Raw genomic sequence first — 19855 nt, 5'->3', positions numbered from 1 at the left:
ATAAGGGGCGGCATGAAGGATTCCGATCTGCGGGCAAGCGGGAGGGAAAACACTGGCCCTGGGAGGAGCATTGAAGTCGCGACCAATAGTGCAATTAGGTTGTGTCGCTTCCCACAGCCAGGCAAGCTGTTGTTGGTCATCTGTCAGAGGCGGCTGCCAAGGTGCCATGTGTGTTCCAGGATCCCTGGGGGCTGGTCCTTCCTGGCTGCCAGGTGAGGGCGGGGCCATGGACGCCAGCCCTGGAAGCCCACGCAGGCGTGTGTGGCCGTCGTCGGAGGCTCTCTGGCATCTCCGGGAAGCCAGGGCGCTGGGAATGAAGGAAGTACAGGGTGGAGGGGACTCTGAGTTCCCGCTCTTCCCCCCCTCGCAGTGACTGCTGAGAAACCGATGTGAGTGAGTGGAGCAGGCGTTTGCTGGTGAAGGCCAGGCCAAAGGGAGGCCTGGTGCCCTCACCCCCTCACCCGTGCCCATTTACTGCTTAGTCCCTCCCACCGTGCCCGTGACAGCACAGTGCAGCCAGACCTGTCCCTGTCGCCACTCAGAGCTGGCTCACTTCCTGCCTGGCTTCACCCCTGCCGCCTCCTGTTCCTGCTGCCGCTGCGCGTCAGTCTGCAGGTCTGCTATCGCCAGAGCGCCCGGCACGGTGGCTGCCGGATAAATAGCAGTTTAGTTTTCAAAAGTTGTTAGCCAAGGCCTTCATGAAATGCTCCTTTCCTTTTAAAGATCTCTTAGGAAGGAATGTTTCCCGTTTCCCTGGAAGTTCACCCACACGATCGACCAACCGACCGAGGGTTTTTTATGCCTCAGTGGCACACATCTCTTAATGACAGTCAGCGGTTTAATGACTATTTAAACATCCTGCAAAGTGCAGGGCTGTGCATCCGGGTGACAAAGATGATTCCGATCTGGCCGCTGCTATAGGCACAATGAAGTCACACACAGCATCATGATAAACACCTGTGTGTGTGCGCTTCCTGGGATTCCAGAATCCTGATCATACCTGTGTCTGACGATACGTGAGCATCCCCTCGTGCTACGCAAGGTAGCTTAGCGTCGCGAGAGCTCAGGGAAGCCTTGGCCAGACCCTGAAGGACTTGAGATTCTCCTGTGTTGAGTGAGGACTAAGAAAAAGCCATTGCGGTCGGGGCCTCAGGCGATCCCGTGACTTTGTGACCAGTGGGTCAGGGAGTGAAGTGGTAAAAGGGTGTGAAGGCTTGGGAACGCGTGGAGAGCTGGAGATCGGTAGATGGCACGAGAGAAGGTAAACGGGCCGTCCGTGAGTCTGGTGATGAAGGGGAATGCAAGGGGAATTTCCAGGGCAGGCAGGGTCAAGCATTGCTTTTCATGAGGCTGGGAAACCTTATCCTGGAGGGGACATGTCAGTGGGAAGGACAGAGGTAAACACGAGATTCAAAAACTGGATGGAAGAAACGGGCCACGCGAGCTTGGGTGGAGGGGTTGACCTTGGCAAAAAGAACCATCAATTCATCTAAGACAGCAGGGCAGGATAGAAAGGAGGTGGGCAGATTGGAAGAGAAAGGGAATGGAGGTCATTTCGTTCTGTCTCCTTAGCGAAGCAGAGAACAAGGTCACCTGAGAGAGTCAGTTGACCTGTTGTCTCCTTGGGAAGAGGCCCCAGGTCAGTCCTGCTTGGGAAGGGGTCCAGGTATGGATGACCTTTCACTCATCAAAGAGGCAAACGCGACCCGTTCCCACGGGGAGTCTTGGCGGATCTCAGTTTCTCTGCACGTTTCCCTGGGGTCTGTGCCTCACGTTGCCTGGCGGCAGGCCGCCGGGGAAGTGTAGCCGGCCAGCTCCTTTGTCCTCAGTGCCCCGTCCTGCCGAGAATTGAACTTGGCAGCCATGGCAGAACGGGGCGGCCCCGTTGCGTCCGGAGACTGAGTGCACCCACACCTTGCCGATCCCTCGCCATCACCTTCGAAAGAGGTTCCTGGGGCCCACCTGATTGCAAAGGAAGCTGAGGGCTGCCCAGTGGATGAGGCGGCCCTTTGCGGTTCGGGGAGTCAGTGCCGTGCTCAAGCCCTCATCTGAGAGTAGGGCCTCAGGTTGAGGAGAAACTGGAGTTTCAGGGGAGATGGAGAAGCTGAGGTTCTGGTTTTCAGTGGCTTTGACATTCCTGTGTTCACTGGTGGACTCTGTGCTCGGAGGACTGTGGTCTTACGCCCGATCGGAACTCAGAGCTGCGATTGTCCTCCTGCGGGGCCCTGCCCTGGTTTGATCATTGCTCTGCCTGCCTTGGCTTCTGAATTCAGTTCTGCGGAAGCTGCAGCCACCTCGGCTGGTGCCGAATCGCCTCACTCAGTGTTTTGGAGTCACAGGGGCCGATGGGATAATGATAATAAACCCGCCACGGCAGTCTCTCATCTGTCCAGCTAACAGGTGCTGAGCTGCTGGGGCACAGCTCTGATGGAGACACAGAGCCAGCTCTCACGGAGCGTCACTCCGCAGGGAGACCAGCTGATAAACAGACACAGAAGCCGGTGAGACAGTTACCCGATGGCAGAGGCTCTCCATGAACACCGCAGCGGTGCCTGTGACAGAAACGGCCCTTCAGTGGGACAGTTGCAGAGTGGGCATTCGTTCGGGGACAGGTGGTGGCCGCTGCCTGGATGGAAAGTGGCACTGAACTCGGAAAGTGTGGGTCGAGAAGGAAGGGCAGTGGGTGGAGTGGAGGGCGGTGGAGGAGGGGCTGCTGATGACATGAGAGTGGCGGGGGCGGGGGAGGGGGGCTGGATCAGATCCTGTAAGCAGCGATGAAGCAAGTTCAGCGTTCAGTCTGAGCTCAGATTTGAACGAGGGGAGAAACATCAAGGTTCCTACTTTACTTTTTTAAAATATTTTTTTATTGATTTTAGAGAGGAAGGGAGAGGGAGATAGAAACATCAATGATGAGAGAGGATCATTGATCGGCTGCCTCCTGCACGCCCCCCACTGGGGATCGAGCCCACCACCCAGGCATGTGCCCTGACCGGGAATCGAACCATGACCTCCTGGTTCATAGGTTGACGCTCAACCACTGAGCCACGCCAGCCGGGCTCCTACTTTACCTTTTATTAAAAATGAGCCTGGCTGGCTGACCATGTTCCAGAGCCGGGGATGAGAGATGGAGTGAGGGGGGTAGGTTGGGAGTTCAGGTAGGAGACCCCTGCCCGGTGAGAGCTCATTGTGGCGGGATGAGGATGGTCACAGCACTTCTCAGCCCCGCAGGACCAGGACACTGCAGTCCTGAGGTTCACGCTCCTCCCTGCCACACCCCTGGGAAATCTATGGCCCCAGAATTGCTCATGAGAAATGAGAGGACTTACAGAGAAATCAGACCCCGTGGGATCACTGTGCCTGTCAGGAGACTTATGAATACACGTCTAGGTGGCTGTATTTATCAATCTGTTTATTTCCAACCTCCACGGAACTGAAACAGGGACAGCACCCCGGTGAGGAGCGCGGCCTGCGTCTCCCGTGTGCTAAATCAGCAATGAGGGCAGGGCACAGATCCGCTCACCGAGCTCTGTTCTGCGGGCAGCTTTTGTAGGGCTGTCTGCTTATTTCAGTGAGGCGTTTATCAAGGGGTTGTGCTCTATTGCAGATAACTTTTTTTCCCCCCATGACTGGACTTCATTCCAAATATTTAATTCCTTCCTGCTTTTATAACTTGGATTTCCTAAACCATTCTGCCCAAGTCATGACCTGCAGGCACTGGAGAATCACACGTGTTTGCTCCAGTATCTCACAGATACGGAAACGTTACCCAGGATGGCATCCATGTGCCATTGACACGGGACGCATCTGCGGGCCGGGCCTCAGCTGCCTGGTTCCTCAGGCTCTGTGCTTTTTGTGCTGAAAGTGAGAAAACGGCTAAGTTCCCAGAGAAGAGACACAGAGAGAAAGGACCAGCTCGTAGGGTAAGAGAGCTGCTGGGTCAATGTCTTATGTCACAGTTTCTTTGGCTGCAATCCGTGGGGCCAGGAGGGGCTGTGCTCAGAGGCAGGCCTCTCAGAGAGCTGGCGGGAGGCGGACAGCAGCCCCGGCCTGTGGGCCCAGCTTTGCACCGTGGAGGTTTGAGGAGCTTTCACAACCTGCCTGGCAATGGTCTATTTCAGAGAGAGAGAGAGGATTGGACAGGAGCAGAGCAGCTGCAGAAGGCAGTAAAAAGCAGGCCAGAGATGAAGGCCAATCACCTACATAGAAAAGGGGTAGGTGGGCAAGGGGGTAGAAAGACAAAAGGGTGTGTAAGGGCCAGGAGAGCGAGGGGGAGGTGGCTTAGGGTGGAGGTGGCCACAGCAGATAGAAGGTGTATACTTGTCTCCACATCGAGCAATCTTCTCTTTTGGAAAAGGCGAGGCCGGCGGGAAGTGGGGTTTGGGGCCCCTGTGGGGGTGGGAGCATGGCTTCTTGAGGGGCTCCTAAGGGTGCCTTCTATGGATTCCCGAGGCAGGTGCCCAGAGGCCCCATCGTGATGTCTCGGAAGCCGCCTGAGGGGGTCCGGCCCTTACAAGGAGAGGTGGCTACTGGTCACCGACACAAGTCTAGTGATGCCCAGTGAGGCCTTCTCTCCTGTCCCGATTCTCCGCTAAGGCCCGAGAGACCCTTGACCCCAGCTTCTGGCATCTTCCTTCTGGAGAGAAAAAATGTTATTGACAACATTCAAGGCCCGGACTTCTCTGTGGCTCTGTTTCTTTTGGCGCCAGGAGAGCTAGAAAGAATGATCTGCTCTGAGGCCCCATGGCAGGGTTTGTAGTGGGTGCCCACGAGGCAGCAAACTCGGAACCTGGTGAACCCAAATAGACCTCCTCTGAGCTGCCAAGCCTGCGGGGGCGTCCAGGGGCCGGGGCGGGGGCACCCAGAATCCCTCCGGTTTTGACTTTTTTTTTTTTTTAGAATAATAGAGTAGGAGGAGGTTCAGGAGACGGGCCAGGAAAGTACCGGCCAGGGCGAGGAACATCTGGTGTGGGGGGACTCTTGGAAGTCAGCTCCGAGGATGTGGTGGGAGAACACCTGGCAGAGGGAGGGGAGGCTGGGGTCCGGGATCTGGGAGGCTGTGCGGAACGACTCTGCCGGTTGTGCCAAGTTCGGGCTGCCCACGCCCAGGGCCTGCGTGGCCCAGACCCACTGGCTCAGACCTCTGACCTTGAACCCCGTCAGATACAGAGCTGAAGAGAGGGAGCACCAGAGAAGAGGCTTAGAGAGGGTGGCAGGGGCGGGGGAGGGGTTTGGGGAGGCCTGGCAGGTGTCTCAGCTGCAGGAGTGGGAGCTGGAAACGGGAACATCCTCCTTGGAAGAGGCCCAGCTGCGGACTCCCCGGGCCTGCTCCTCCTCTGCAGTCTGGGCGTGGGATACACCGAGGCCAGCTGAGGGAGCCCTGGCTGGGAGGGGCGGGCGGGCACGCGGTGAGCAGGCAGCAGAGCGGTTCGTGCTGATGGGGCTGAAAGGGATGCGTATGTGCTGAGCTGGGAGGAGGGAGGGAGCTGGCGGCCCCATAAAGCAGCCAGACTCCCCGCCTCAATCTACCCAATGCCTGTTAACGTAAGAGTCGTAACGCTGGCCTTTGCTGATGCCCTTGGCTCCCCCGAGGCGGCACGGCTGTTCAGAGCCTGTGTTCTCCGAGCCACTCTGGGGTGGGTTGAGTTTATGCTGGGGAGCAGCAGAGTACGCGGATGTGGTCCGGCTGCGCCTGTGTTTGCATTAGGAGTAGACGTTCTGAGGAGAGAGAAGATCTAAAGAGGGTTGGGAGGATGTGGGGTTAGAACTCATCTTGTGATGTGGGTGGATTCCTCCTGGTGAAAGTGGGAAGGGACTCCAGATGGAGGAATGGGGGGTGAACCCCCAACAGTGAATGACCAACCTGTCCATCCGCTGCCCCTGTCCTATGCATTTATTGAAGGAATTTATGAGGAGGGAGCCCGGTGACGTGGGCCAGAGCTCTCAATATCAGAGTGAAGAGTAAGGACTAAGAATTAAGACTAACAATGACCTCGAAGGCATTGACACTGTAGCTGATGTGTATTGAGTACCTACTGTGTGCCCTTGCGCTGTTCTAAGCATTTAATACCTTTTTAAAAAATAGATTTTTATTGATTTTAGAGAGGAAGGGAGAAGGAGAGAAATGATGAGTGAGAATCATTGATAAGCTGCCTCCTGCACACCCCCTACTGGGGATCGAGCCCACAACCCGTGCCCTGACCTGGAATCAAACTGTGACCTCCTGGTTCATAGGTTGACACTCAACCACTGAGCCACACCAGCTGGGAAGCGTTTAATACCTCATCGCATTTAAGGGCACCACAACTCCATGCACAGGTGCCTTTCTTGAAGTCTCCATTTTACAGGTGAGGAAGCTGAGGCACAGAGAGACAAAGCCCTCAGGGAGGGGCATCGAAGGTTGGAGGAGTGGGCCGGTGGGAGCGGGAGCTGGCGCGTTCCTCCATGAGCTTCCACGGCCATTCGGTCACTCAGGTGCTTCGTATGCATCCCTGGGCACACATGATGTCATCGAACCCTCAGGACAGTTCAGTGAGATGGACATTTTCTAACTTCACTCCTGGCAACATCTAGGCTTGAGACTGGTCCAGTGAATTGTCCAGTGCAGCGCCCAAGGTGTGTCCAGTGTGAGGTTTCACCCAGAGCCGCGCCCTTCTTACTGCCCTTGTTCTCGTACTGGCGCTGACTTACAAGGCCGGGTGGATGGATGAATGAGTTAGAACAGTGGTCGACAAACCGCGGCTCGCGAGCCACATGCGGCTCTTTGGCCCATTGAGTGTTCTAATGCCACTTCTTCAAAATAGACTCGCCCAGGCCGAAAACCGACTTCTGCGCATGGGCCACGAAGTTTCAATTGCACTGTACGTGCGCGCCCGCACGTGGTATTTTGTGGAAGAGCCACACTCAGGCGCCAAAGAGCCGCGTGTGGCTCGCGAGCCGTGGTTTGCCGACCACTGAGTTAGAACTTCTCGTCCTTTCTTCTCTGTGTGTTTGCTTTTCTACATTTCGATAGGTTGCTGCCTCTGACTGCGCAGGTCTCTGAGGGGCTCCGTTTCCTGTTGGAGCCACGGTAGCTGGTGGTGGGCAAGGCCAATGGGTGATTGTGGGCTGGGGCCAGCCCTCGGGTTCACCCTGTGGTTCTCATAGGCATTGCTGCTCTCTGACCTCCTGGCTGAAGCCCCGAGCTCCACAGCTGGAAGGGACGACCGTGAACATGCTAAGCTCTGGGTTTGCTGGTGAGGATGATGCCACCAGACAGCCTTGGGGGACAGAGGCAGACGCCAGGGCGGAGGGGCCGAGGGGGCGTCCCCCAGGCAGCTGCGGGAGGGGAAGGGCCTCCGGGGAGACTGGGATGCAGAGGGAGCCCCTGGCGTGGGCATTCTGAGGGAGAGTGTGTCCCCGGCAGGTTGGAAAGGAAGCATCCAGGCCAGGAGAGGTGGGGCTAGGGGAGCCGGCAGGTTGTTGGAGGGACAGATTCCCAGCCGGAGCCTGAGCTTCGTCGCTCAGCACCTAGCTTCTCACTTCCAGATGCTCTCCTCGGGGGCTTGGTCTGCACTCTTGGCTCAGACAGTCAGCGTTTGATGAGAGCCAGAGGGGTCCCCTCGCCACGGAAGGGCCCAAGCGACGCGGAGACAAAGGGAGCGGGCGTGTGATGTCGGGGCTCTGGTGTCAGTGAACGTCTGAGCTCATGATGGAGCTCCCAGAGGCAGCACCTGGGGGCAGGGACACGTCCGAGCTTTGTAGCCTCTTTCTCTGAACTCGTGTCGGGAAACGTGAGCTGGAAGTCGCCCCAGAACAGGCGGTCCTCTGCTGACCCTCTTTTTCCGCCGCTTCCAGCAACAGCGGGGCCTCCTATTTATTTATTCACCGCGTGGGAACACGTGTCTCCATCCTTGATCATGACCTCCATCCTTGGCGTGACCTCCAAGGGTGCACGCGTCCCCTGGAGTGGAGACCTGGTGTTGGTCCAGCCGTGTCAGACGCAGACCCCAGAGGCACTTTGTTTAGGGGTCCAAGTGGCAGAGACTGAGGGTCAGATGCGGGTCTCAGCTGCCATGGTTCCGTGCGATCCTGATTTGGGGGCCAGTCTTGGGGCCGAGACATAAATAAGGCTGCTCTTTGGAGCTTCCTGGATCCTTTCCCATTCTCACTCCTCTTTCCCTCCTCTCCTCCCTCTTTGGAGTGCTCTTCATGCTCCAGTCTGGAGCGGTGCTTAGAGGGACTTCTAATCCACCCACCCACCCAGTGATGAGTGAGAACCTGCTGTGTCCTGGGCCCTGTGCGAGGCCCAGTGGACAAGCTCAGTAACACGTGGTGCTGGCCTTTGGCTTGAGCAGCTGCCGGCACCCTCTAGAGCCCCTTTGCAAAGCCATCAAATTCCGGAAATAGTGGGGGGAGCCCCAGTCCAGCAGGAGAGCCTTGGGGCGGGACCTGGGCTGGCCAGCAGGAGCATCAGGTGCTGAGGCAATCCTGAGTCCACCTCACCAGCACAGGGACTGTGGCTGACCGCACTGGTGTTCATTCAACCTAGATTTTCCCCCCACATCATTGTTACCCCCATTTAGTTAGTCACTGGGACACATTTTTATTGATGTTTTTTTTTGTTTTTTGAGAGAGAGAAACATTGATTTGTTGTTTCACCTATTGATGTACTCATTGGTTGCTTCTTGCATGTGCCCTGGCTGGAGATCGAACCTGTAACCTTCCATATCAGGATGACCCTCTAACCAACTGAGCCGCCAGCCAGGGCCTGGGGACAGAGCTCTGCAGCGTTCTTCTGTGGCCCTCTACCCTTTGAAATGTCTTCTCCTAGAAAACCCTGGACATGAGCTCAGGACGCCCCCTTGTTTCCGTGACCTGTAATCACCCGGGCTGCTCTGCAAGCACAGTTCCTGGGACAGCTCGCCAGGCTCTGCTCTGTCCAGGCCGGGGAGCCGCTGGGTTGGCCGCAGGCCGCTTCACAGGGTCTGTGCCATCCAGGGGCGCCCTTACCTGGTCACGCTCTAGCACAAGACCGAAGGGGAGACCAGTCCACGTGCCACAGGGGCAGGAGGCGAGACGTAGGCAGTGGGGCCGTGAGAAGGCGCGAGGGCAGGAGGGATTCCTACCCCGAGCGGGGCGGGGCCGGCCCTCTCAGCAGTCTCCTTCCCCCTCACAGACCCGGAGCCGCCCTCCGCCTCCCCCCTGCCACTTCAAACCCTCAGTCGGAGCTCTGGGAATGTTGTTCTTCCCCATTTAGAGACATTCCACTCCATGTGTAATTAAATGTGTGGGATTGAATTAATGTTTTCTCCTGAGCAATTTTGGCAGCCTGAGACCCCAGGGCCTGGCTAGTGTAAAGCAAACACACACTTCTTCGAGACCCTCCCTTCCTCTCCCTGTTGCCGCTCTTCTGCCAAGAATCTCCCTCCTCCTCCGTCCGCAGTCATCCTCAGGCCTCGCCTTGTGATGGGAGGCCCCGAGGCTGTCCAGACCCTCCGTTCCTCTGTGGGTGTTGGGGTCTCCAGTTGTTATCTTTGGGTACCATCCTCCTCTCCAGAGGCATCCTCCCTGCTCTTGGTGAGCTCCGGTGGCGATGACCAAGGGCGGCGGGAAGTTCCTTGGGAAATGACTTTCTCTCTGTCCTCATGGATGAGTTTGGTTCCCGCCAAGGACTGTTGCCAGTTCAAAAGCAGCGCCTCTCTCCCGGGGAGGAGGGGCAGTGGCCAGGGAGGCTGGTGTGGAGGAGGGCAGGGTGACACGGTCTGCTCAGGCTGGACTTCAGAGTCCGGGGGGCCACTGCTAACATCTGGGGGCCTGGGGCACCTTCAACTTCAGCCTGCACATCTGCGGCACTTGGGGTAGCAACACATCGTGTGTTTAAGAGAGTCGAGAAGATGAATGAGGCAATTCATGGTGAGAGCTTAGCCTAGTGCCTGGCTCAGGAACGTGCTCACTCAGTGGCAGTCATTCTGTTATTAATAAAGACACCAGGGCCTGTCAGGTGTGGCTCAGTGGTTGAACATCGACCTATGAACCAGGAGGTCAGGGCTCGATTCCCGGTCAGGGCACATGCCCGGGTTGCAGGCTCGATCCCCAGTGTGGGGTGTGCAGGAGGCAGCCGATCCATGATCCTCTGTCATCATTGATGTTTCTCTCTCTCTCTCTCCCTCTCCCTTCCTCTCTGAAAGCAATACATATTTTTTATAAAAAGGGACCAGGGGACAATGATAAGGTAAAACAGACAAGCACAGAGGAAGGTAGAGTTGATGGGGACCCACTTGGAGACCAGGAGTTACAGTGGTTCAGGGACAAGGGGAAGGGGAGTTACAGTGATTCAGGAGAGCCTGTCGGGATGAGGTGAGAGAGCAACTGGCCAGCCTTAGGGATGCCGACAGGACCCTAAGGTCCCTGAGGGGACAGCCTTCAGGGAAGGACCAGCTCAGGGCTGCCGCACGCATGGCCCCGTGGGACCGTCACCCGTCAGAGCTGCAGGACACCAGGGAGCTGCCGCCAGGGCGTCCTGGGCCTGCCTGCGGGAGCAGGCGGCTTTGGGGACTGACTGCTGCCTGACATACGGCCGAGTCCGACCCACCATTATTTATAGTCGCCGACGCTGGGAAATCTGGTTTTTCTCTGCCGATCAATAGCCATCTCTGGTAGGTGGTTGTCTCTGTCTTGATGTCTTCATCCCATTGTCTGGCCAACGTCCTCCCGCAGCCTGCTTTGAACTCTGAAGGAGGATGAGGTGGGACATCTCTGTGACAGGCTTGGACGGCCTGTGTGTGACCCCTGGCGTTGGAGCTGGTTCCGCTCTTGGTTTTTTAAAATTTTTATTTTTATTGATTTCAGAGAGGAAGGGAGAGGGAGAGAGAGAGAGACACCAATGATGAGAGAGAATCATGGATCGGCTGCCTCCTGCACACCCCCCACTGGGGATCAAGCGCACAGCCCGGACGTGTGCCCTGACCAGGAATCGAACCGTGACCTCTTGGTTCGTAGGTTGACGCTCATTCTCGGAGCCACACCGGCCGGGTGCTGGCTCCCCTCTGAGCAACCTCAGGCCATTTTATTTCCAGGGAATATCACCATCCGAGTCCAAGGTTCTTTCCAAGCCACTGTGTGTTCGCAGGTGTATTTATCTCCCGGTTTAGTTTAGATGGGAACATCGCAGAAAGGAAGGAAACCTGCTTCTGTTAAATGCCCATTACGTTTCAGATATCTCCTGTTACCTGTTATCTAAAAGTTGTAAGTCCGTCCTCTTAACAGCTCTGCCAGCAGATACTCATGTTCCCAGGAACCAGAGTCGGGAGGAAAAGGCGCAGGGCCAGGATTCGAACACAGACCTGTCTCTTTCCCAGTCCTCACTCGTTCGGTGATACCGTTGTGTGTGGGTGTTATGCCTCCGCTTCATCCCTGGACAGCAGGACTGAGTGATTTATGCCTCCATTTTCCAAGAACACTGAAGGGAGGCTGACAGTGGTCACCTGTGTCTCTGGCCACGTCTGTCTGTCCGGTGGATTGACCTGTGCAGGTCACAGAAGGTGCTGCAGGTGAACAGAGGCGGGAGAGGGGATGACCCCAGCCTGCCCTCTGACCTCTCAGGGCTCTGAGGTGGCTGGTGGCATCTCGGGTTAGCGACCCTGCCCTGGGCCAGGCTTGCTCCCGCCCTGGGCGACCTCCCAGGAGTGAATCCCACACATACGGCGGCGTCATCCTGGCCCTCGGGTGGAGCAGGGACTGAGACGCAGAGATTCGCATTCTGTGTCTGTCTGAGGAGCCTGCTGTCCGATGGAGACGAGAAGCTCTCCCGTGGCTTCCTCCGGTGGAACGCAGGCAGTGGCTCTCTTGCAAAAAGGAGTTTGGGAAAAGCCGGGCCCCAAAGTGCCGGAGACCCTTTCATCTCCCCGAGACGCCTCCTCACTGTCTGCCGGGCCTGCTCTCTCTCCAGCCGCCCCGCATTGCTGGAGACTGGGAGGGCTTCCCACGCCTGGGCTGCGCGGCCCCCCTGCCCTCCTCCCCCACCAGTGTCCCGGCGTCTGAGCTGTGTGACCCAGACTCTGCTGGGCCAGCCAGCCAGGCAGTAAAAGGAGATGGATGCCCTCTCCTCCTAGGAAAATCCATCACTTTTTAGCATGTGGGTCAGAGGGCTGCACCAGCGGCAGCTCTGAGCCGTACTGCGTGAGCTAGAAATAAGCGCAGAAAGAGGCCCAGATAGATGCCTGGATGTCAGAAATGGAACGGCTCGCTCCAGCCTCTCCCACACCCTCCTCCCCCTCCCACACCCTCCTCCCAGGGCCTCCAGCAAGGGGTGCCCACCCTTCCCCTTGGGAAGATGCTGGGCTAGAGTCCCAGGATGAGCAGGTGCAAAGCTGGGCAGGAGAAGAAGGGGAGATGGGGGGTTGAGCTGCTGTGGACCTCGTCCTCTTGGTGGCCACAGAGAAGGAATTCACAGGACATGCAGCCTCGGGGAATGGAAAGAACGCAGGCTCAGAGCCCCGAGAAGAGAGTCCTTCCTTAGCCATGCTTTAGCTCTGGGGACCTTGGAAAGTTACCCCGCCTCCACTTTTCCATCTGTAAAAGGGGTGCAATAGCACGCATCTCTCATGAGAATCAAAAGTTGAGCCAATGGTAGGATTGGGCACAAATTAATTCCCTTTACCCACCTTCTTCCTACCTCAGTTCAGGGAAAGCAGCTGCCGCAATGGTGGCCTGGGCTCCAGAGTCCTCTTGGTCCGTGGGGTTGTCCCCATGGAGGTGTGTTTGGCCCATATCCAGTCTCTCTCTGCCACAGCTCGTGGGGGCCTCATGGAGCCTCTTACCCCCATGGCTGGACGGGAGTTCTCTCCTGGGAGGACTCATGATGGGATGGAACCGGCTTTCCCCTTCTAGTCCTCCTGCTTCCCTCTCTCACACCTCACCACCCCTGCGTGGCCCAAGCTCAGGGGCTGCTCTCCAGACGCTTCCCTCCGCCGACAACTCGAGTGAGCCCCGGCTTTTTCTTCTGAGCTGCCGGGCGTTTCCACGTCTCTGAACGGCTCCTGCCTGTGGAACAATCCACCTGCAGATGGGGGGAAGGCACTGGGGTCCGTGGGGGGAGGGGGTTCTGCTTCATGCTTGCCGAGAGCAGACCACTCTCTCGTAACGTGGTCACCTGCCCCCTGTTCCGTTCAGGCTCCGTCCCGCAGTCAGCTGGTGTGCGTAAGGTTTGTACGCCTTGACGTCCTCTGAGATGTCGGTGCGTTTGGGTGTTTTCCTGATGGTTGACATTCTTTGACAAGAAGGGGAAGCAGGGGCCACGCCAGGAGTCCCCGCTGGTGGCTGAGATGGGGCTAGACTCCGGAGCATCAGGATGTGCCCGAGTAGCCACGCGACTGGCCCCCTCAGCTCCTCACCACGGGCCATCCCGGACCTGGTGGGACACCAGCCACTCCGGTAGGAAATGGGAAATGTATAGTCTATTCCGAAAGGAATCGCCAAAGCCAATCAGAACAGTAACCAAAGCCTTGCAGCCACACCCCTCTGTCCCTGTCCCGTGTCTCCTCAAAACTCACGGGGACGGTCTACCGTGGGCCGCTGTCCTCAGCTGTCCTTTCTCGGCAAGGTCACCTGAGACCGTCCTCTTTCCTGGCTCGGCAACGCTCTTCCTGGCTTGAATACGGGTACTTAGTGGGCACCTGCCTGCTGAACAAGTAACGGAGAGGTTAGTAATTCCTGGCTTGAACCTTTCCTCACCGCCACTTCTTCTAGCACCTTCCAAAGAGGTGGGAGGGCTGAGGGCCCCTCCTGCCTTCCCCGGGCAGACAGACTTGAATCCGGCTGCTGAGTTAGCCGGGGCCGTGGCAAGCCTGCTCTGCGCACAGACCCTCCTTCTGGCTTCTCTTTCTGGACTTGGCGTTCACGATCTCATGGGTCCTTCCCTCAGAGGAGGGTTTTTCCGGGAAAGGCTTCCCCCGAATGGTTTTATCTGCCACGTGGCAGGCGTTATCGCAATCCAGACTTCGTTAGCGTCGTGGCCGCCACTATAACAAGAACCGGTGTGTGTCCGTGTGTGCGTGCATGTGTGTCTGCCCTGAGTGTCTCCCTGGCGCTGGCCAAGCTCTCCCTATGGACTGGCTCACTTAATGGCCACAGAGCTCAGCCAGGAAGGTGTCGGTGTTGGTCCCATTTCCCAGGTGAGGAAATCGAGGCTCTGGGGTGAGATAACGATACCAAGCTAAAAACCGAGCCAGGAGGTGGAGCCAGGATTGAAACCTCATTCTTACACATCCCAGAGCGCGCACAATTCGCAGCGCAGTCCGTGGACCAAGGGCACGTGGACATCGCCTGGGAGTCTGTTAGGAACGCAGCCCTCAGGCCCCTGAGCCGGAGTCCGCCCCGAGCCACAGCTGATTCCCCAGAATCCTGTGCACTCACCAGTGTGGCCTGCTCCCAGCTGCGGTCTGGAGACCTAGGGGCGTGGCAGGGGCAGAGCTGGGATTTGATCCGGGTCCGACTTCCACTCCACAGTGAGCAGCCGTCTCCACGCCCAAGGTGGGGTGCCGCGGGCTCCGAAGCGGGGCTCCTTGCTCTAGGCCCTGTGTTCCCCTGCCCCCGGGCCTCTCAGGAGGACAGACTGACTGGGCCGCCTCCTCTCTGTCCCCTCCACAGACGTGCAGCACATCAAGAGGCGGGACATCGTGCTGAAGCGAGAACTGGGCGAGGGCGCCTTTGGGAAGGTCTTCCTGGCCGAGTGCTACAACCTCAGCCCAACCAAGGACAAGATGCTGGTGGCCGTGAAGGTGAACCCCGGAGCGGGTGGGGCCAGGAAGGTGGGGGGCGGGGGGGAGCTGGGGACAGAAGGAGAGGCCCCTCCTTTAGATGCAATCGGGCCCTTGCTCCAAGGTCAAGGAGCCGTCCTTGGGACCAACACCCACTTCCTTTGGCGTCAAAGGTCCAGAGCTGTCACACACACATGAGGAACGGGTTTGCCTGGGAAAGGCCCTGGTTTCCTTCTGGACACCCTGACTCTCTCCCGTCCCCAGGAGGGTGTCCCTCCCCCCTCCTCAGTGACCTCGCAGGAGGTGTCGCTGCCTGGAAAGTCACCTGGCCATTTCTCTGAGGAGAGTCAGGTGAGGGTGGGCTCAGGACGTCCTGGAGCCGCTGCTCGAGGGCACCAGCCATCACTGGGAACAGGCGAGGGGAGGGTGTCGGGTCCTGAGCAGGGAGAGCAGAACCCCACGGGATGCAGGTGCTGAGTCCAGAGGGCGGCGTGCCTGAGGGTGACTGCCTGCCGGCAGCTGCGGGAGGGCCCGGTCACCGCAGGGCTTTCTGTGCTGAGCCAGCTGTGCAGCTCGAGCCGCATCGCCTGGAGCGGAAGCGCAGGCCTTTGCCCGCCCCGCACCCTCCTGCAGTAAACCAGTGTTGGACAAATCGCTGAACATGATCGGCACAAGCAAGAGTCAAGCCCGGCTGGCGTGGCTCAGTGTTTGAGCGTCGACCTATGAACCAGGTTCGATTCTGGGTCAGGGCGCATGCCCGGGTTTCAGGCTCGATCCCCAGTAGGGGCTGTGCAGGAGGCGGCCAGTCAATGATTCTTTTCATTGGTGTTTCTCCCTCTCTCTCCCTGTCCCTTCCTCTCTGAAATCAATAAAAATAAATTTAAAAAAAAAAAAAAAAAAGTCAAGTAGCCTCGCCGAGGCTGAGTAAACCCAGTGGTGGTGGCTGTTGTCCAGTAACGTTTTAAATAAAACGAGGCATTGTCTGCCGGGCTCTGCCCTGGGAATAAGTAAGGAAGCAGAGTGTGGCCTCATGGAAGTCAGTGGCGGTTACTGCTAGACATCCTGAAAACGGGCTTGCACTGTGGGTCTCCATAGACACGGGATGGTCAGACGAGACAGGGGTCTTCACGTGGCTTGCACCAGGGGTGTGGGAACGGTTCTCAGTTTATCCCTAAACTTGGAGTCTGCGCTGCCCTGAATCCTAATTTATAGGATGACACTCATCCGCTGGGCTTGCAGCACCATCTGGGAACTGGTGAAGGAACGGGACATTTCTGGGCTCTGAGCAGGAAATGAAGCGATGGCCTAAAACCCTGGGAACTGTTTCCCGCTGAGGGCCCGGCAGTGGGTAATGCAGGAAATGTGTTCCTGCTTTCCTCCTTTTAGAAGGCCTTCCTTCTCCCCTGGGCCTGGGAACCTGGAGGAGATGGGCGCTCAGGGATGCCACACCCTTGGGTGCCCCGTGGGCCCAGTGGTGGTGATGGTGACCATGACAACGGCATCTAACAGGGTCCTGCTGTAGGTGACGGGTGCAGGTTCATGCTTCATTCTCACAGCAAGCCTCAGAGCCCGGCCCGGTCCCGGTCCCACTGTACAGAAGAGACAGGGAGGCCCAGAGGGACGGGTGGGCAGTGCACCCAGGCCCCACAGTGGTCAGTGGTGCAGCCAGTTCACAGCCAGGCAGCTCCTCTCCTTCCCCACGAGGGAGTGAGACCCTCGCCACTGTCATTCCTGCCCCCTCTGCCTCTCCATGCTCTGTCCCCGGCCACCTCAGCGTGCTTCAGCCGCGATTCTCCCTGCGGTTTATCCAGTGTAGGCTTCGTCTTGTCTGTGGCAGTTGATGTTTTAGCCTCAGTGACTGTGTAATTTATTTCTAAGATATCTAACTGGGTCTTAACTTTATTGTTATCTTATTTCTCCCTGTTTTTACTAAATACCTCTGATTATCTTAATATATTTTTGTCGATTTCAGAGAGGAAGGGAGAGGGAGAGATAGAAACATCTCTGATGAGAATCATGGATTAGCTGCCTCCTGCACACCCCACACTGGGGATCGAGCCTGCAACCCGGGCATGTGCCCTGACCGGGAATTGAACCGTGACCTCCTAGTTCATAGGTCAACGCTCAACCACTGAGCCACGCCGGCCGGGCTGAGTGTTCTGACCATTTAGACAGCTTCCCTCCCACCTGACTGAACAGACCCTCAAACCCAGGACTTGGGGTGAACAGGGAGCTGGTGCCGAGAGGGGAAGCCCGGGAAGGGCAGAGTCCTCAGACATCGGGGGGAGAGAAGTAGACAAGGGGCCGAATTCCGGCTCCGCTGTTTGTTCTGCGGATCCTGCTCGAAGGGCTTCAGAGACCCCTGAGTGTGACCCACTTCCCCGGATCCCGGTGCCACCCACCGGTGACCCACTTTGAAGTTTTGCTCAGAAGAGGACCCCATGGAGAGAGGCTAGGGAGTGTCAGTGACTTTCCTCCTAATTCTCCTCCTCAGGTCATCTCTGTCCCAGTTGTGTCAATCCCTGGCCCCCGGCCCCCCATTTGCTGAGCACGACCCTTTGCTCTCCAGGTGTGACCCAGGAGCGGGACACCCCGTGGTGAAGGGTGTGGGCAGACTACGGGCGATCGTGGTTCCTTGTGCCTCACCTCCTGGTGCCTTGCAGGGTGCCAGCCCCGGGCACGCTGGCGGGCACTGCCGGAGTGCTGGGAGCGGAAATATCCGCCGGCTCCTTTGGCCTCCAGGGCTGAGCGCGAGAATGATTTACAGAGATGGAGAGAGGCCATTTGGCTGGCCCCACATGTGATCTACTTTTCCCTCTCATAAACGCAGGGTTCACATAAATCTTGGTATTCTCCCATCCCACCCATGCTGGGTTCCTTCCCCCTCTTGTTCTTCGTGAAGATAAATAAATCACTGGCAGTCATCCTATACCCACGCCCCAGCACATGGAGTTCAGGGCTGCCGCCGGGGCTGGGTCAGCGAGAGAGGCGCCCTCTGCCTTCTCCCACCCACAGCATCTTGCAAATGCCTTTGTTCTGGTTGTTGGCATCAGAGCTGGTGAAGTGAGCAATGGGCCGGTGGACGCCTGTCTCGCCTCCGGCCTTGGCCGGCCCTACCAGCCTGGCATCCTCGCTGGGCCGAGCCCCTCTGCTGGAGCCCACACTCCTCAGCTCCCCCGCTCCCCCCTCCCCCCCCCCCTGCTCCTCTTCTCCATCTTTTAACTTCTTGCCCACATTCCGCTGGGGCCTGCCTAGTGACTCATTCACCTGGTAAGTTAATCCAAGCAGGTGTGCTGGGCAAGAACCGCTCCTGGGCTCCAGGCCGCAGCCAGGCCTCCTTTCGTGGTCTGGAGAGTCACCTCCTCCTTCTGGACCTCCATTTTTTCACCTGTAACATGGGAAGTTCACATTAGATAACGTCCAGCATTTTGGTCAGCAGCGGGGCCACTTAATCAGGCTATTTTGGTGAAGCCCCCAGAGTTTGAAAAGAAGCAAAGGTGGTGCTGGTTGCGTTTGGAGTGGGACTTGACCTCTGGTCAGGAGACCGTGGTCCTTAGGATGAGGGCCCCCCTAGAGGCATTGCCGTTGACCTGGAGACCAGAGACCAGGAGGTGGCTGAGGCCCAGCTTTACTGGCATCAAAACGTGTCATTTAAGTTGCTCTCTGGACAAGGCTGGGCCTCAGTTTCTCCAACTTGAGATCTGAGCAGGTGAAGCAGATGACACCTCAGGCCTTTTTCAGGCGAGAGTCCATCATCTCATCTCTAATGTATGCTAAGGACCGATGGAGCTGTGATGGGCCTCCTAGGTGCCGTGTTCGCCCGTTCACACCCCTGAGGCGCTATCAGCCCAGGCAGCCACGGGGGTTTCAGATAAAGGGTTTGCTGCTGCAGGAGAGAGAGATCTCTGGCCAGGAGGCCTTTTAGTAACAGCACAGTGTCCATTCCACAGGGAGGTCAATCTGCCCACATCACCAGAAAAGGACAGGTTATGGCAGAGAGGACTCTGCAGACCAATCTCCCCATGTCTCGATTCTCACTGACCTGAAAACGGTGCGAGAGCGTCACACTCCCTCCCTCCCTGCCTCCTCTTGTGTCTGCTGAGGTTACTGTTCTGTGTCAGCGGAAGAAAGGTGTGAGCACACCTGCCCAGCTGCTGCTCCTGTCCCCCCCGCCCCCCCCCCCCCACCTTCACAGCTCGCTCCATGGCGGCCGCCAGCACTGCATCCCCATGGCCGGCCCTAGCCAGGGTCCCCGGATGTCTCACACTTTCCTGCTTTGGCCTCACCCTCCCCTCCTGGTGCCAAAAACCTGCATTTACACCTGACCACCCCTCCTCCTTTTATCGTCCTGGGCCCTGGGGCGAGTGGCCTGGCCTGGCGCTTGCCCCTCACCCAGGGTCTCCCACTCCCACAGGGGCTGAGCGGTGGCCTCTGGGTGCCCACCTTGCCCTCCTACCTGGGACTTGCGGTGCTTTACCTGGCCCTGCAGCTCCTAAGGCTTCTTCTGCCCATTGACTGCCGTTCTCAGGGCTGCAGCCCCCTGACCTCCTCCCCACGTGCTCCCTCAGCCCTCCTAGGAGGACACAGTGCCACTGGCGTTTCTCTGCACATTCATACACGTCACCACCTGAAGTCAAGGAATAGAAAGGCAAGGGGACTTGATCAAGTGGCCTGGTTTGGGGTAAACTTGGCACAGGTGACCTTACGAAGCTCAAGCGCTTGGGGCAGGTTTTCCCCTGTTTATTTCCGCTGAGGGACCATCTCTTCCAGGGAACCTGAGGGGACGGGCCTCTGTCAGGCCTCCCACCTCGCAGCCCGCCCTCTGCCTTTCACGCTAGTCTCTGAAGTCATTGGCTGGTGTCTGAGACGGTGTCAGGAAGCTGGTGTCTGGTTCCTCAGGGATGACAGTGCTGAAGGCGGAAGGGTCAGGCCTTTAAACCCTGGTTAAAATCTCATTTGTTTGGCCCTAGCTGGTTTGACTCAGTGAGTAGAGTGTCGACCCACAAACTGAAGGGTCTCAGGTTCGATTCTGGTCAAAGGCACACGTACCTCAGTTGCAGGCCCGAACCCGGCCCTGGTCGGGGCCTGTGCGGGAGGCAACCAGTCGATGTATCTCTCTC

At 57.7% G+C, this 19855-nt stretch overlaps 1 protein-coding gene across 4 annotated transcripts in view; it reads left to right on the top strand.

Moving 5' to 3' along the window:
- The window catches only part of NTRK3 (neurotrophic receptor tyrosine kinase 3), a gene marked incomplete at both ends in the record, with an annotated part of 228155 nt that overhangs the window by 169177 nt on the left and 39123 nt on the right, over positions 1–19855 (top strand). For all 4 annotated transcript variants that reach the window (XM_079764236.1, XM_079764235.1, XM_079764234.1 and 1 more), the window contains one exon: positions 14626–14756. In XM_079764236.1, coding sequence (XP_079620362.1) covers positions 14626–14756 — 131 coding nt within the window. The remainder of the gene's footprint in view (positions 1–14625; positions 14757–19855) is intronic.

Source organism: Cnephaeus nilssonii, assembly GCF_951640355.1.
Source record: "Cnephaeus nilssonii genome assembly, chromosome: 24".
In the NCBI taxonomy this organism is placed as follows: domain Eukaryota; kingdom Metazoa; phylum Chordata; class Mammalia; order Chiroptera; family Vespertilionidae; genus Cnephaeus; species Cnephaeus nilssonii.
This window is presented reverse-complemented; position numbering and strand designations above follow the sequence as displayed.